The 16,967-nt window shown below is 33.7% G+C and overlaps 2 protein-coding genes across 6 annotated transcripts; one reads left to right on the top strand and one right to left on the bottom strand.

The window, feature by feature from the left end:
- Positions 1-1,072: 1,072 nt before the first annotated feature.
- Positions 1,073-4,355, top strand: LOC137811052 (plant intracellular Ras-group-related LRR protein 4). Of its 3 annotated transcripts, none has more exons than XM_068612623.2 (4): positions 1,073-2,158; positions 2,335-3,248; positions 3,349-3,548; positions 3,982-4,355. In XM_068612623.2, the coding sequence occupies exons 1-3, from the start codon at positions 1,504-1,506 to the stop codon at positions 3,502-3,504; spliced, it is 1,725 nt and encodes a 574-aa protein (XP_068468724.2). In that variant the 5' UTR covers positions 1,073-1,503; the 3' UTR covers positions 3,505-3,548; positions 3,982-4,355. The 3 variants fall into 3 exon arrangements, with proteins under 3 accessions (XP_068468724.2, XP_068468726.2, XP_068468725.2); XM_068612625.2 differs by having other exon boundaries at positions 3,920-4,355; XM_068612624.2 differs by having other exon boundaries at positions 3,873-4,355.
- Positions 4,356-8,678: 4,323 nt separating this feature from the next.
- PHT3;3 (phosphate transporter 3;3) lies at positions 8,679-12,220 on the bottom strand. 3 transcript variants are annotated; one of them, XM_068612622.2, is made up of 7 exons: positions 12,154-12,220; positions 11,772-12,053; positions 11,042-11,391; positions 10,901-10,944; positions 10,130-10,344; positions 9,916-10,040; positions 8,679-8,989 (listed from the first exon to the last, which is right to left on the bottom strand). In XM_068612622.2, the coding sequence occupies exons 2-7, from the start codon at positions 11,904-11,906 to the stop codon at positions 8,938-8,940; spliced, it is 921 nt and encodes a 306-aa protein (XP_068468723.1). In that variant the 5' UTR covers positions 11,907-12,053; positions 12,154-12,220; the 3' UTR covers positions 8,679-8,937. The 3 variants fall into 3 exon arrangements, with proteins under 3 accessions (XP_068468723.1, XP_068468722.1, XP_090154549.1); XM_068612621.2 differs by lacking the exon at positions 12,154-12,220 and having other exon boundaries at positions 11,772-12,137; XM_090298423.1 differs by lacking the exons at positions 8,679-8,989; positions 9,916-10,040; positions 10,901-10,944; positions 12,154-12,220 and having other exon boundaries at positions 10,290-10,344; positions 11,772-12,121.
- Between the last annotated feature and the right edge of the window lie 4,747 nt (positions 12,221-16,967).

The raw sequence follows: 16,967 nt of genomic DNA, 5'->3' as shown, positions 1-16,967 counted from the left end.
TATTCTTCTTAGGAACATGTGATTGAGGTGAATAAAGACACTTTTTTTTGTTATAAACTTTTTATTTTCATTCTAGTTTGAGATTATGTTGCTGGTTCTTTTTATTCAGAATTTTTATATTTTATACAACTCATTTAATAAGGTAAGTCAACTTACTCAGCTCAATAATTCCCATTAGACTGAGGAAAGTTGTGTATTTTTTTTAGCTCATTCACGGGTAAATTAGATTAATTTTTTGAACAACCCATAATGAATAACAACAATGAGGTGTGAGGTGTTTCACCATCAAACATCCAAAAAAATATAGTAACAGTGATTAAGCTTGACTACAAATAAGGAATGTGTTCGTGGAAGATTCCATCTTTACTAAAAAAAATGGAAGTCATTAAAAAGAAGGTCCCCTTCACGAACAATGCAATGAATGCGCGTCTAATAGAAATGTACAGTTTGAATAGTGTTGAACAGGTAGATTTATATTTGATTGTGCAATGGAATGGAAAGGTGGAAAATTTGAAAAGGGTAGGAGGAGAAAAAGAAAGAAAAAGTAGAATTTACAGAAGGGGTAAAAGAAAGAGAAAGAAGAAAATGAGAGTGAGAGTGGATGAGGATAATGCATTATGGTGGTTGGTTGGTTATATAGATAGTAAATAGGTGTAGGAGGAAGATGGTAACATGTACACGGGGTTGGGCTGAAGTTAAGGGGACAGCTAAAGGCAGAGCACGTGAGGGTGAAGGAGAGAGATGGATGGAGATCATGGGAGGAGTATGATATCACATCATGTCAACCATTGATCTAAGAGTTTGAAAGAGGCCCATGAACACACAACACAACAATGGTAACACTAAAAAACAAGGATAATAAGGATGAGGGGTTGGGAAAAAGTGACCGAGTCCATGAATCCAGTGTTCTATCTACCTGTTTCGTCATCAGTTGCAGTCTTCTGTTGGGTTAGCCGCAGAAAAGGGTTATGGCATTGCCACTGCCAGCTGGATACACCTTTCGACGTGTCCCCCCTCCCCCCTTCCCTTTCCTACAACCTTATTTATTATTTTTTTTTTTTTTATATCACATTTTTGTTTCTATCACATAACTGGATGTCACTGTTACATCGGATAACTGGAGCAAATTATGATGAATTAATTTCAAATTGTTGGGTATAAATAGGTAGGAATGAACAAAATAACAGAGGGTGAGGGTGGTTTGACGAAGGCGTTAATAAAACCGCGGGCGGGGAGAGAGCCTGTGGTCCTTCTGTTATTTAAGGAAAGGGAGGAGGGTAAAGGGGGAAACAAAAAAAGTGGCGCATAAGACAAAAGAGAGAGGGAAGTAGAAGAACAAGGAGAAGTAGTAGAAGAAGAAGAAGAAGAAGAATAAGCAGCAGCAGAAGAGTGGGAGATGTTTTGTTCATACTGAAACCACAATCCTTTTCCTTCTGGCCTTTCAGATCTCTTTCTCTCTAATGAGGTGGGAAGGTTTGTGAAATTGTGAAGTGGATTGGGAAGATGGAGTGTTGGACGTCGGTGGATGGGGTGGTGGAGGAGATTATGAGGATTCACAGATCTCTGCCGCCGCGTCCTGCGATTGAAGAGGTGGAAGTGGCCAGAGGTTTGATCGTCAATGTCGAGAAGGAGGACCAGGGCAGGCTTGACTCCATAGCGCGACAGAGCAAGGGCGTGGATGTGCCGGAAGAGCTCTTTATGGTGCTCCAAGAGATGCAGAGGAACGTCGTGTATTACCAGAGCAAGGAGCAGAAGAGGGAGGCTCTCAAACTTCTCGATCTCGACAACGTTCATTCTCTGTTCGATGAATTGATTCAGAGAGCTTCCAAGTGCGTGGCCTCTCCCTCTGCCCCCGCTTCTCGCAAAACGACCTACTCTAACGGTCCCGCTTCCTCGGTTTCCATGAATTCGGTTTCTGCTTCGGTTTCCGTTGGCGGTTTTGATATGCCCCCACTTCCCCCTGCTTCCGCCGCCGCCGCTGCCACTACTTCTAGAATGTTCCACGCGGATAAAGAACGTTCTGAATTGGTCACGCGAGATGACAGTTACGTCAAGAAGGTAAAGTCCTCGTTTTACTCCAATGGGTATGGAGTTGAACCCACGATCCCTTCCAAAGCCAGTATATTGAATCCATCGTTAAAACCCACAGCTTCTGAAGGTAATCTATCGTATATGATATGGTGCTCAACGTTCAATTTTGTTTTTATTGGCTTTGTTATCTAGTTACTGGGTGGTGGAATTAGGTTTTTTCGTTGGTATTTGGTATTGGATTGCTTGTGTTGGAAGTTGGAAGTTAAAGTGTGGGAAATCTTGTTTGTTAATGCTGTTTTGCAGGTAAAGATGGGGATAAGTTGAGTTTGATAAAGCTTGCTAGCTTGATTGAAGTGTCTGCGAAGAAAGGGACTCGTGATCTCAAACTGCAGAACAAGTTGGCGGACCAGGTTGATTGGCTGCCTGATTCGATAGGGAAGTTGTCGAGTTTGGTTACTCTTGATTTGTCAGAGAATCGGATTATGGCCCTACCTGCTACAATTGGAGGGCTTTCATCATTGACCAGATTGGACTTGCATTCTAATAGAATCTCGGAGCTTCCTGATTCTGTTGGAAATCTTCTCAGTCTGGTTTATCTTGATCTGCGGGGAAACCACTTAACTCTTCTGCCTGCTTCTTTTACCAGGTTGATACGTTTAGAGGAGCTTGATTTGAGTTCAAATCAGATTTCAGCGCTTCCCGACTCTCTAGGGTCGCTTGTTAGACTAAAAGTATTGAATGTGGAAACAAATGATGTAGAGGAACTTCCTCACTCTGTTGGTAATTGTTCTTCCCTTAGGGAGCTTCGCCTTGACTACAACCGTCTTAAGGCCCTGCCTGAAGCTGTTGGAAAGATTCAGAGCCTTGAGATTTTGACTGTGCGGTACAATAACATCAAACAACTACCTACAACGATGTCATCTCTAACAAACCTCAAGGAACTTAATGTGAGTTTCAATGAGCTTGAGGCTGTGCCTGAGAGCTTGTGTTTTGCCACCTCGCTTGTCAAGATGAACATAGGGAACAATTTTGCTGACATGAGATACTTACCGAGATCCATTGGGAATCTTGAAATGCTTGAGGAATTGGATATCAGCAATAATCAGATACGTGTGCTTCCTGACTCGTTTAAGATGCTCACTCGACTGCGCATCCTGCGAGCGGAAGAGAATCCTCTTGAGGTTCCACCAAGAGATATAGCTGAGAAGGGAGCTCAGGTAACTTCCCTTTTTTTGATTGTCTGGTTTAATATTGTTCCTTTGATATTTCAATCTGTTGTTACCTTTACCATAATTTTCATGTGTTGGTGCCTCCTAGGCTGTTGTTCAATACATGGCTGAACTTGTTGAGAAGAGGGAAAAGAAGGATGTTAAATCACAGCCTCTTAAGCAGAAAAAGAGTTGGGCTCAGATCTGCTTCTTTTCAAAGTCTAACAAGAGAAAGCGTGATGGGGTTGATTATGTGAAAACCTGATTTCATTCAGCGACACCGTTGTTGGCAAGCAATAGATTCCATGTGTAAGTTGAGTTGTTTTCTAGTTCTATACACATCAACTTCAAAATTGATATTTGGGTATTAATCATGAAGTAGTTGTTCTAGGCTTAACTTGTAAGTGTTTATCCCCCTGATTATTTTAGGGTGCATTTGGGTAAAAGCAGTTTAATTAAGCATTTATTCAATATGTTCGTATCATGTCATAAATTTAACTCAGAAACTTCTTGAAATAAACTAAAAATAACTTGTTTTGATAACCTTAATCATGATGGTAATTAAAATAAGCTAAAAAAAGAGCTTATGTAGAGAGTGATATATGCTCATTTTCATTAGTTCAACCTTCACAGAGGCTCATCTAAACACCTTCAATACTTGCATGGTTGGATTTCTGTAGAGGGAACGATAGCAGAGAGGGAAGGCATGGCTGCTGATGTTTACTATTTTCCTACTTGACAGGGATATGCATTTAAAAATAGAGACAGATATCGCTCTCCGTGTGCGGTCAATAATATGCAGAGATATGGATCGTGCAAGCATGAATTGACAGCCTTCGTAGGCAGTTATAATTTGCTTTGACTTGACGGCACAACTTGTAGATTTCTTGTTCAATATTTTCTGATTTTCTTTCACTGTATAATTTGAATTTTCTATTTATTTCATTTGTATTCTGTTGCCTTGAAAGTGGAAAGAAGTGTACACAATCCAAAAGGCAAACAGCGACGGACAGTGGGGGAGAAACCGAAGATGATTATGTACTATCGTTATGTATGTACAATTGTAACTTCACTCTATTGTTAAACGAATCACAGTTACCCTTTGTACCAGTTCCACATAATGTCTTCTTTCACTGAATTTTACCATTTCCTTAGCTTTGTTACTATTGCTAATTTACATTGGTAGAAGTTTCAAATGGGAAGAAAATGAAAATATTGGAGGCACTGATAATAACACTGAATAAGAGGTAAATACAAAACCATGATCATCATGTTTTCATAGTTCATCACATGGCAGCCATTTTGGTTCATTTAATCACATGGGCAGCTGGATACTGATAACATATGTTTCGTAAATAACCTTTCAAGGAGATATATTAATGAGGGCCAAAGTCAGAAAACCAGGTCAATACAATTTATAAAGACTAAGGTGGGCAAGTTTTAGATCTTTCGCCAGTTGTATTAACCTACTTCTAACCAAACTTTTGCTCTGGAAGCTATTATTTTGGTTGGAGTCTGTATACAGCATCACACCTTGGCTGCTATAGACGTTCATGATGCAAAAGTTATAACCAAAGCTCATAGCAAAAGAATTCGTCATACTAACCAGTGTTCTATGAACCCTCATTAAAATTAAAACCTTCTGTTATTAATTTAATATTTTTAAAAAATGAATTTTCTGACACTATTATTTTATCTTCAAAACCTTTACATTTTCTTGATAATTTGCATCCTTGATTGCCACCCAATGTTTTAGAATGGACTATTTTAACAATTTGGCATTATGGAATACAGTTAGGCCAATGTAAGATCTGCCTAAATGATTGATCAAGTGTTTTTTTTATGCCATATAAATTCTTTATTCACATTCTTCTATTTTACATGTGTATTTCAGAAAATACATTGTAGAATAAAAAAAGTTAGATCAATACTTTTGTAGAATGCAGAAATTGGGTCAGATTGATTACTGTTATGAATTTAAATAATTTTTATTTTTTTCATTAAGATTTTTCCTCAGCCGATAAATTCAAAACATCTCTTTTAAAACATTAAAAATCACCCAAATTAAAAATGTCTCTTTTGTTAAAATATCTGCATATAGTATTCATATGTAATAGAGCACCTAATTATCATATTTAAGTGTTGAGAGAATTTGTCAGCAGTGTCAAGTTTCATTAGCATGTATTTACAGAAATCTTGAACATAATATCTTAGTTCTCTAAAATCTCTTCCACCTCTGAGTTTATTAAAAGGGTCCACAAGTTGATGTAATCTTGAAGATAATACTAAAGATTGAAGACAGGTTTTTCTCCAATCCTAGCAGGTAGGATGGGATAGCAGCCATAAATTCTTTCTTCGAACCAGATAAATGACAGACACTGGTGGGGATTCAACTATGGCTTCTTTGACTAAAGTCTCACTTGAAAGTTACAGCATTGCTTGCAAATGCGTGGCACAATTAGATATTCAAGTGTTGCTTTCTACATGTTTAATTACGATTAATGAGTGATGTTATTTAATTTCTTCGTAATCATACTGCACAAAATCATTTTTCTTCTCTATAATTTCCTACTTTTTTTTCTTGCACTTTGATTTTTATAACCTCTTCAATCCTTTAAAAAGTAAATGAAATATTTCTCTCTTTTTTTATCCACCAGAAATAGAGCACCAAGTTCTTAACTTCTAACAACCCTTCTTCTGGTCATTAGTCATTTAAAAAAAACACTTAGGTGGCGATTCGATCCCTACACAATGAGAAGTACCAAGAAGATGAAAAAAATAATCTGCTAAAGAGAGATTTGATATTAATGATAGTTATTTGTAAAGACTTAAAGTTAACAAAGCAGATCGTGAGGGAAAATATTTTTAAAAAAATGTAATAGGAAACATTGAGATCTAGAAGCTTGCGGATAACATTATTTAGTTTGAAAAGTTTGAAGATTAGGCCTGCTTAAGTCTTAATTAATTGAGTTGCAGGTGGATTATTGTGTACCTCTTGAAGCTGTATCTTCCCAGTTGGTTGCCAGAAGATTATATGCAAATGTATAACTGTTAATCACTTTTTTATTCCCTCTCACTAAATCACTTTGTGCAATATGCTTATTTAATGAATAAAGCCACAATACTAACAACTACTTTTCTGACATTAATTAACAAATTAAAAGTGGGAGTAATATGATTATGGAAAAGTGTTATTGATACACTTTTATCCTGATTTTTTAATGAAATAAATACATTCTTTGTCCTTCGTAAAAATAGTTTATTTCTGATCTCTCTTTTGTAGAAATAAATATATATTATTCAATAAATTTATAATACGACTTAAGGTTGAAAATCTGAACATCATTAATATTTGGTCGTGCCCTTAATCCAAGTAAAACTATGATGATTTACATTTTTCTGTTTCTCTTTTTATTTTTGTAACTTATGAAATTAGCATTTTTTCTTCTTCTTTCCATTCCAAAGCTCTCATTTGAGTGTGTAGCATCAGAGAGACAACGTGGTAAGATTGTGGCCTGTTTGGTTTTTGTTTCCGCAGAAGGATATGATGATATTATGTTTCAAAGGGTTATCAATAGAAAGTTGCCGTGATTCAAGAACAACCCTGATACAGATTCATAACTGTTTTGTTGTAACAATTTCGTGAGAAAGTTATTAAAATAAAGTAAACAGAAAAAACTTTACAATGAATCCCGTGAATGCCCTTGAGTGCACACCTCATACTTCTAGTAATACTATGCATCTTTTCAATAATATGATGTGAAAGCATGAATATACGTGTAATTGTAATTGGAATGTTATCCCCCAAAAACCACACTAATTCGATTCCTTTTTACCTTCAAAGCTCACAGATTTAACTTACAAGCATAGCAGAAAAAACAGACATATCAGGTATTTTTTATATCTCATATCATACCATGCAAATCTTAATGAAGAGATTTTATAAGGTTGAGTTATACTTAAAGTTCATTCTTCAATATGATATCAAAGTCATTTAGAATTTATCATAACGATATTAGACTTATCCACTACCGGTCATTATCGGACCACCCATAAATATATAGTCTCACATACAAGTTCACAAGTCTCATGGAAATCCACAAAATAAGAATATGTTTTATAGTATATAAATTTGGATGCAAATCTCACTTTATGATTGAGTTAACTAAAAATTCAATCCTCTTAGTAACTAATACTTTTAATTTTTTTTAAGTAAATTGAACATATTTAACAGAAAGTTAAAGATATCTCTCAACATAATCAAATACCTGACTAAATGCTTAAAGAATAAAGTTATCTATCAACTATGTTGTATCATGTACACACTTATGGTAAGGCACACTAGATAACACCATCCTGCTTTTGTTAGTGGTTGAACTACCTTAAAAATTATCCCCTTCGTTGTGTGATCACCAAGTCCTCCTCTGTTCATTCACGTCACACCAACGAGTTTACCTTAAAAGTTTTACTAAGCAATCTTATAAGTTACTACTGTTTTTGGGCCACAATAGAATATTACATAAAGTTTGTACAGTGAACTTCCTCATTTGGTAGTTCACCCTTCAGTTATTTGTTTTTGTCTGGAGAGTTGAGAGTGATAGACCATCATCCAATATTCTGGCTACTACATGGCAGGACATTATCAGGAATCTAGAGTTAAAAAATATGGTAGCTAAGGGGGGCCAACCCAACGTGTTCTTGAAGGTGTATCTGATAGTGACAGAATAGTGAAGATAGTGAAACTGCCCCTTCAATAACAAACCATATCATGTCGAGCTTTGAAGGACATCTGACGAATGGTGACAGTACAACGCGCTTCCTCATTTATCTGCTGGCTACTGCTTATTCTTCTCGTGAACCATGAGCTTGCACTTTCTTACACCCTCGATAATAGTGTCCTTTATGATTCAGTTGCTCATAGTTTCACAGACAAATTTGACAGTTGTATTAAAAGATTATGACAAATGATTCTGCCCCCGCTAACTGTTGAAGTGGTGAAATACTTCTTTCCTTAGACGTTGATACTTGAAAACAACCTCCCCAAATCTTATAATTTGAACTTTGTCCCTTACCCAACTTATAAAGTTACTTCTAGAGCTAGACATCTGCAGGTAATTCAATAATACATTGATAATGGTGGTAATTAAACAACCACAAGGATTAACTGATAACATCTTATAGTTGGATTTTTGGACATGAATCCAAATACTAGCTCATTAGATCAGAATTGTTCCCCACTTCAATACATTATTTTGATCACATTACTTGTCAATATAATCTCCAACACCTAATAATATCAAAACATGAGAGAAAAATTGGAACCACTTACAAAAAAATGTTGATAAGTAGTTGGTAGAATCCAAGGTTAGATAAAATGGTTTGGCACGCTATGAGGGATGGATAAATAAAGCCTTAAATGGTAAATTGCCAGCAGAAGCATTGGTAGTAAATCTGTGTTTTCTCTTTTTATTGCACAACTCCCAGTATGCTAGTACAACTAAGAATATAAATGAGCTCGTTATTTTTGGAAAGCAAATATCAAAGACATCAGTGAAAACCTATGATGAAAAATTAAAAGAGACTAAATGGTGGTAGAAAGCAAAAGCTACCACAAAACTAATCCTATATATAGTATAAAATGACTTGCAATCATACAAGTCAGCCTGAAAAATGTGAAATTTCCATTTTTTTCTGAATCTTAGCCTCTCCCACCTCCTTTCATATCGGTTGTAACTTCACCACTAGTTGGCCTGCAAAGTTAAACAAAAGCAAATTTCAGAAAAATAGAGAATTCAAGTTCATGTTTAGTTCAGAACATCATTGCTTTCAGATCCGCAAGATGCATCAACATAGTAATAGACAGCTAAAGTCTTAAGTGCTTGGGTAGGTTCTGATCTTATGAAACAGAACAATGTAAAAACCACCACTGGACAGAATAAAAACAAGGATTAAGTTAGAAAATCTCTATAATATTAAAGCACGGCAGTTGATGACTTCCAAATTTATCAGATAACATTCTTCTCGATTAAGCAGTATCAGCAGAGGCCAGTGCAGAAAATGACGAGCCCATTAATGCTATTTTTTATGGCATTGTTTTTAAAACTTTTGCTTTATGTTTCACACTACATTTAGACACTTGTACCCATGTAGCTACTGGTGTTAAAGATTATGTTTACTTCTCTCTAAAGCAAAACCATTAACCCAACAATTCAATCATTCTAGCAAAATAGCAGGACCATGTGGTTATGTCAAAACCCAAAGGCATAGAAAACCAAATATAGGGAGATACAAATATAATACAAATGCATGCACAAGCAAGAACATGATTCCCCATGTCAAATGCGAACATTTCATTATTGACAACGGAAATTTCATATAGTCAACCCTCCCCCAAAGTTGGACTCCTATACCAGGTCCAAGAATAGGAAATGACGGTTTGTAACAATATCAAGATCCAAACTTATGAAGGCTTCTTATATTGTGACTATCTTGAACAAAAGAATCAAAATCTGAAACTTTGTGAGCAGAAATTATTTACAGATACTTAAGACAAATTTGCTTCCTTTAGTTATAATAAATTATGTTTTTCAAAATTAGTTAATAATGATATCATAAAACAGAAGAAACTATGGAACAAACTATTAAGTATTAAAAGTATAGGGAGTAGTACACTTACAGTCCACCTAAAATTTTGATGGTGTCATAGAAAAACCATTGCAGAGTTATAGAAGGACCAACCAACAGCATTCTAATGGGAAGACTCCTGGTAAATAGATTGGCTAGCCCAATATTTTTAATAGCCTGCACACCGAACAAGTGGAGCAAATTAGGTTTGATATATCCTATCTTTCAAGGAAGTATCATAAACTAAATTGAAAAGAAACAAATACCAGTGCAAGACTATCAGCCTTTCTGTTATAAAGGGAAGATACAATATTGTCAGCAGGATTAGAAATGAAGCTACCAACAGATCCCGCTGCATATCCAGCTAAACATGTCACACCAAGTTGTTGACCTATTGAACAGTCCTCCTTTTTTCTTTTGACCATATTTCGATACAAAAAATCAACAGAATGCTCGAATGTTGAGAACATAACCATGGAAACTGCTCAAAAGAAAAGGAAGCAGAATACTTATTATTCAGTTCATTTACGAACAAGAGGTAGAATTAAATGCTACTCATTTCACGTATTTCATTGTCATGCTACTCCATGAGAACATTAATTATTGCAAGATCATGGCCCCAGTGCATACTTCAATACTCAGCATGGTTAGCATGAAAGAAGTCCATTGTTATTTTTTTAAATCAACTATGCATCTCTCATACTATTAATCAACCGGCAACTAATGCATATAGCCAGACCAGTCAAATAGTTAATTGAACCTCAATGTACATAATAATATGATTTAACAAAAGAAAAGGATTTTTTTTTTGGTCGAAAGGAATGATAAAGATACAGGAACCTCACCACAGAGAAAAGCAAGGTGTTGAAATTTTAGTAATTTTCTGGAAGATAGCTATATGCTAAAAGACTACACAAGGCAGAATGACATCCAAAATATCAATGTGAAAATATTACTGATGTCTCTCTGATTTCTATATATAGTTAAACTACCCTAACTAGCGTAGAATTAACCAAACAAGAGATTATGAAAATTACATGGAATGTTTCGACCCAAAAGTGGAATTAGTCCACGGTAGAATCTGCAAGTAGTAGATAGAATTGAAGATAAATAATCACAATCATCTCCTAAATTCAGTGTCCAAGCAGGTAAAAACTAAGTATGGAAATTTTCTTTACCCTCGTGTGCCTTCTGACGCATATAACTTTGGAAAGCCATCAGACAAGCCCTTAGCATAACAGGGTTGTGCTTGAACCCTCACTTTAATAGCTTCAAATGGACATAGAGCTACATTGGCAAACACTTCGGCAGACGCGCTACTGAGAAAGAAAACAAAACTCTTGTTCTGGCCTACAAATACGTTTGAATAAATCCCTTTAAAATACTCATAGAGACCAAATCTGCACCCTCCTTGAGCACCATAGCCAAAGAACTTGCCGGTCCAACCTTTCCAAAGGACTGCAGGCCCTTGTTCCCTCAATAAGGTAGTAAAGCAAGAGGAAATACTGTAATACTTAATTGGGTGCACCTACATTTAACATCACTTCCCATCAACAAATATGATCAAATCAACAACTATTATTCTACACACTATGGTGAGAAAACAATTCATAACTCATCCTACTATCATCCCAAACGGGCAGCCAAAAAATTCAATCTTTCAGTATTTTTTTCTATGATGGAACAAAAGTGATACAAAAACGGTAAAGTGATTCCCACTTCAACTTTTCAAATTCCCCCATTTGTTTTGGGTGCTCAGTATGTGCCAAGAATCAGAGGCCAATTTATTGAGATATCTGAGCATAAAACATAAGATACTAATCACTTCACTAATTTCAATCCCATAATAAAACATGGCAAAACATTATTTGTGGAACGAGTGAGCGAACAAAACGATTTGAACAGCACCTGCATGTTGACTTTCAATACATCAAGAGGAGTGATGGCAAGATGGGTGGTGCCAGCACTGAGCATTCCTCCAATGGCACAAAGGGCATAATACCTGGGCGTTAAATCCTCACAGACTCTTCCCTCCATGACCATGACACTCTCTCAAAGCCCCCCAAAAAGACGAAAGCTGTTAACTTTAGTATAAAACCCACACCCCAACTCCATTTTTTCTTCTACACGTGTTATAAAAAACAGCCGCTAAAGAGAAAAAGGGCAGCCATTTCTACCCTTCATGCGTTCCTGGCAGAGAAAGAAACAAAATTTAAGGTTGTCAGAGCGACACGCAGCAGTTTGAATCTGATTCTAACGAAATGAAAAACCCCTAAGAAAACCTTATTACCTTGTTTAGTTGGAACTTCTTCGACCTTTCCGAAGAATAGGAATTTTTCGAAAAAGTCATATTTAATTCGTAATCATATTATTCTCTCGTTTCTTTTTAATTTTTTTATTAAATTCTTTCTTATCTGTTATTTATTTCAAATTTAAATAATATTTTTTAATTATATCTTTACTTTAATTGACGTAAAAAGTTTAACAAAGATAAAAAAAACATAATAATAAATAAATATATATTAACATAATATATATACATAATAAACAAATCACTTAAAATTATATTAAAAATGAAAAAAATTAAATGATTTATTGCTTCATTAAAACACTATTAGTATATAACTATTAAAATCTTTATCGACGTTATTAAATAAATAAATGAAAGTATCATTACAATACAAGTCTTTACTTGTTCACCTTGAATAAGTCAAAAATTCAAAATGCTTAAATAAACTTTATGTCTTCAGCATAAATAAGTTTTAAATTGGTCTTCATTTAAATTACTTAATAAATAATAATTTATATTTGACATTTAGTAATTTAAATATTTTCTATTATAGATGTATATCAACTTTATTTCTCACATATTTGTCAAATTGAAACACATATATTATTAAGACAGTTGAAGAATGAAGTATTGAGTTTCTTTCATTATGATGATATTTCATTGTATAATAAATTCTTAGCATGGTTTTCAAGATAGTAAAACAAAATGAAAATCAAAGCATTTTATATACATGTACTCAACTTGTAGATACTTGTAACAATAACTTGTAGATTTTTTTAACTATAATTGTTTCAGACTATTTTATAATTAGTTTTAAGAACTCCTTGGAGTTGTGTGGTCTATATCATCAATTACATGGTTTAAAGGAATGAGCTAGAATCATGCATGAATAAGTCTCTCCATCAAAACACAAAACAGGGATACATAAATAGTTTCACTTATACAAGGTGACAATGACATGTAAGTCTCTTTATGTGTCTAGCAACAATGCATAACAATGAAGTGGGCCCATGATATTAATGTTTGTGTTTACCTCCCAAAATGTTCATTTTTATACATGAATTGTCTATAATAAAGGCATGATAAATGATACTAAAGATTTGATTGGATCCAAGGATGTAAGGTGGATAAAGAAAAGAAGACCCAAAAAAATAAGGGTAGTATACATATTTGAATTAAAGGGTTTAAATTATCATAGGACTACAGATGTATGAATTCATAAAAATTCAAATGGTGGAAAAGGTGATATCCCTATGTTATTAATTCTATGAGCGTAGTCATAATTTTTTTATAAAAGAGATCCCTAATAGATTATGTATCTAGGGATAATCTATTAAGTAAATTTATATTTATGATTAATTAAATTTTATTATTTAATATAACTAATTTATAATTATAATAATTCATTAAAGTTGGAATTTCAAAAATTTAAATGTTTTATTACACCAATTTAAAGACGGTAATGTATTTTTATTATAAATTAATTATAGTTTATAATTACATAAAAAGTAATAGTACTAGAAGTTTAATTATCATAAGAATCTTATCTTTACTACTTGACTTTGGTGTTTTCTCATGGTCTCTAAATGTACACGCTTGAAATGATAGCCAACAAGTTGTAGCAATAGAGGTTTTGAGTCATAAACTATTCTTGCAAACTTGTTTTAAACTTTAACATTTATAATGTTATTAATGTGCATAAATTGAATTGATTAAACCAGTCTTTCAAGTTTTCAATGCATTGTTATGTGGTGAGTAAGGACTATCTCAAATGTAGATAAGAAATGCACAATTATTTCTTACATTAACCTTGTTGCATAATCTGAATTCTTGTCTAGTAAACACATCTGGCTCACGACAACTAATTGAATTTAAACTAAATAGATAACATGACAAACAATAAAGTACATCACTAGATATGAGGAATGCTCTAGCTAAGAAGGAAATAGTTTAAGCAAAGTAGATTGAAATCTCCTTAGATGTTTCTTCTTTGACCCATTTTAAATTAGTTCTTATAATTTCATTTTTTTAACTCATTAGATATTCCCATATTTGAGGACATTTTTAGGGATAATGTTTTAATGAATTAATATAAAATTCATCATTTGTAATTCTTTGAATCTTGAAAAGAGATATCTAATTGAATAATTGGATCATTAGTATCATGCTTTAGAATAGGTGGAGAGACTGAATAATTGTTGTTTTCATCTTCACAAGTCGTTTTCGTTTTATCGCTCATACAAATGAATCTATTATATTATTCTTCATCAATAAAAAAATAAAATAAAGTTACAAACTAAAAAATAAACTATAGGAATCTAATTAGATATTGAGAGACATAAATACCAAAAATATATGATAATAAGTCACCATTTAAAATTGATTACAAAAAAAACACATAATAGATACTATTTCATTTTATGTTCCTAAAAAAAATTCATACAAATGGCTCATGTGATTAGATATATTGTACTATGAAATTAATATTTCATTGTCAAGTAGGGTTGAAAGAGTTATATTTTTTCTTCAAAAGTGGAATAGAACAAGTGAGAGATGATTATAAATAATGATTTTCTTTGAAAACATAATAGAACATGTCAGAGTGGAACATGAGCAAACAAAAATGAATAACAGAACAAACAAGGAGGGAGAAAATAAATAAAAAATTTATAAAGGACCATAAAAAAAGCATATGTATATCGTGCATACATCGTTATGCATCTCGTCATTAATCATATATTTTTCATAGCTAATACAAGTAAGCATATTTTTTATACATCATATCATCCATTAAATGTTGAGCACGTGTATAAAAGCATCCAACTTAACATGAAATCATTATTCCATCATATATTGTTTGGGTGCCTCTCTGCCATAAACACCAAATCCATTGTTCGAACAATATTTCACTCAAAAACAACCAAGACAACCAAAAATAACTTATTTACATCAATCTCAACCTTCACACACCCTTCAATATTCCCTAATACACCAAAATATATTCTTTCATACTTATGTCTTAGCTAAACAACAAATTCAAAATTTCTCATAAACCATATTGTTAATATGCACAATTCTACAATTTGATACACATACATTACATAGAGCATTCATCACGTTATAATACCTAGATTAAAATGTGATGGAATAGGCCCCAACACCAATCCATTGAGAGGCCACCAAAATGTCACATTGAGGCAACCACTAGAGTTATGGTCAAAGAGGGGTCAAGAGGACATATTTTACATGTCTTAAACTCTAGTGTACAATAGTTTTTACATTTTTGTCAAAAGTAGCATAGTTTAATTCTTTTGTATTTTTGTTGAAACATGCAAAGTGGTACCTAAAATGCTAACCTATGTTTAATTAAAGTGGTACCTACTCCTAATTAAACTTAGGTCCAACCCACATTTAGCCTAAGTGGAGCGTAAGGTTCTAGAACTCCTAGCACATGGAAGAATTCTAGAACCTACCTCACATGAGCTGAATTTAGGAGCCACCTTCCCATGTGCCAACATTTGAATTTCCCTCCAATTCTCTTTTCATTTTCAGCCCACTCTTGTTATCTATAGAGGAGTATGGGTCATGTAAATTCAAGATTAATTGAATAGTGAAATGCTGCCAAAATTGTGTCATTCTCACTTCTTGCCTAAACTCTCTTAGGAATAGGCTTTTAATCTTCAAACCTTCACCTACAAAGGGAGTTGGTCGAACCACTCCTATTCTTCCTACTTCTCATGCACCTCCAAGGCTATCACAACTCTTAGGAGAGCCTTGTTCCACCATCAATCCATGGAGCTTCCGCATTCATAAAAAAAAACCACAAGAAAGGAGACACAAATCCATCATTTGGTATCAGAGCATAGGTTCTACAAGAGCTAAGTGTCTTCTCTTATTTTTGTGTTTGTGTTCTTCTTATTTCCGTGTTGTTCATCACTTGTTCATGTTGTCTTGCTGTTTTTTGCTTTTTAATTTGATTTAGTTGTTGTTTTAAGCAATTCAATTGGTGCAAAATGTTCAAATTGTTCTTGAGCTTCTTATTTTCATATTTTGTGTAGGAATCTATATAAAATTGTGATGTTGTTTTGATTTTAGGTTGTTTGAGTCTTGTTTGAAATTTTGTTCGGTTCATATGATTTGTCTTGAGTCATTTTATTTTCTGAATCCTTTGATGTTTTGTCTAGTCATGTATTTCCTAATTTGTCATCAAATCCTTGTTGTGTTGAATTTGTTGATAATTTTGGTTTCTTGATTTGATTTGAGTCCAGAATTATATTTCTGTGTTTGTTGATCCTTTGGTGCATTTTTATTTTAGTTTGAGTTCATATTTCTATGCTAGTTCCATACAAATTCATATACATCTAGTCCATTGTGTTTTTGAAGTTTCTTATTCTGTTTTTGAAGTTTCTTATTCTATTTTTAAATTCCAGAATTAGGACTCCTTTGTTTTTCAAATTATGCATTGGCTGTTTTTTGTTATGAAATTTTAATACGTTTAAGAAAAATTCTGAAAATATGGATTAATACAGTTTGATGTGTTAGAAAATCAAGAAAAAAAGAATCAGATGAAAAGAAAAAATAGAGAAAAAATGATAAATAAATAAATAAGTGCATCCTGGCGCCAAAATATACTGTAGTTGGACAGTGACTTTGAAAACTTTATCACAATTATTTGGTGCATGTTTTTGGTGTGATTCCAACGCCAAAAGTTTGCTAAGACATTGAATCGTTTGTGGTTAAATTTTCATAAGCAAATTCAAAATAACCAGCTCAGCATAAATATTTTAAGTCACGCTTTCTGAACCTGAATTTTC

This window comes from Phaseolus vulgaris, chromosome 2 (assembly GCF_051622355.1).
Source record: "Phaseolus vulgaris cultivar YP4 chromosome 2, ASM5162235v1, whole genome shotgun sequence".
NCBI classification, from domain to species: domain Eukaryota; kingdom Viridiplantae; phylum Streptophyta; class Magnoliopsida; order Fabales; family Fabaceae; genus Phaseolus; species Phaseolus vulgaris.
This window is presented reverse-complemented; position numbering and strand designations above follow the sequence as displayed.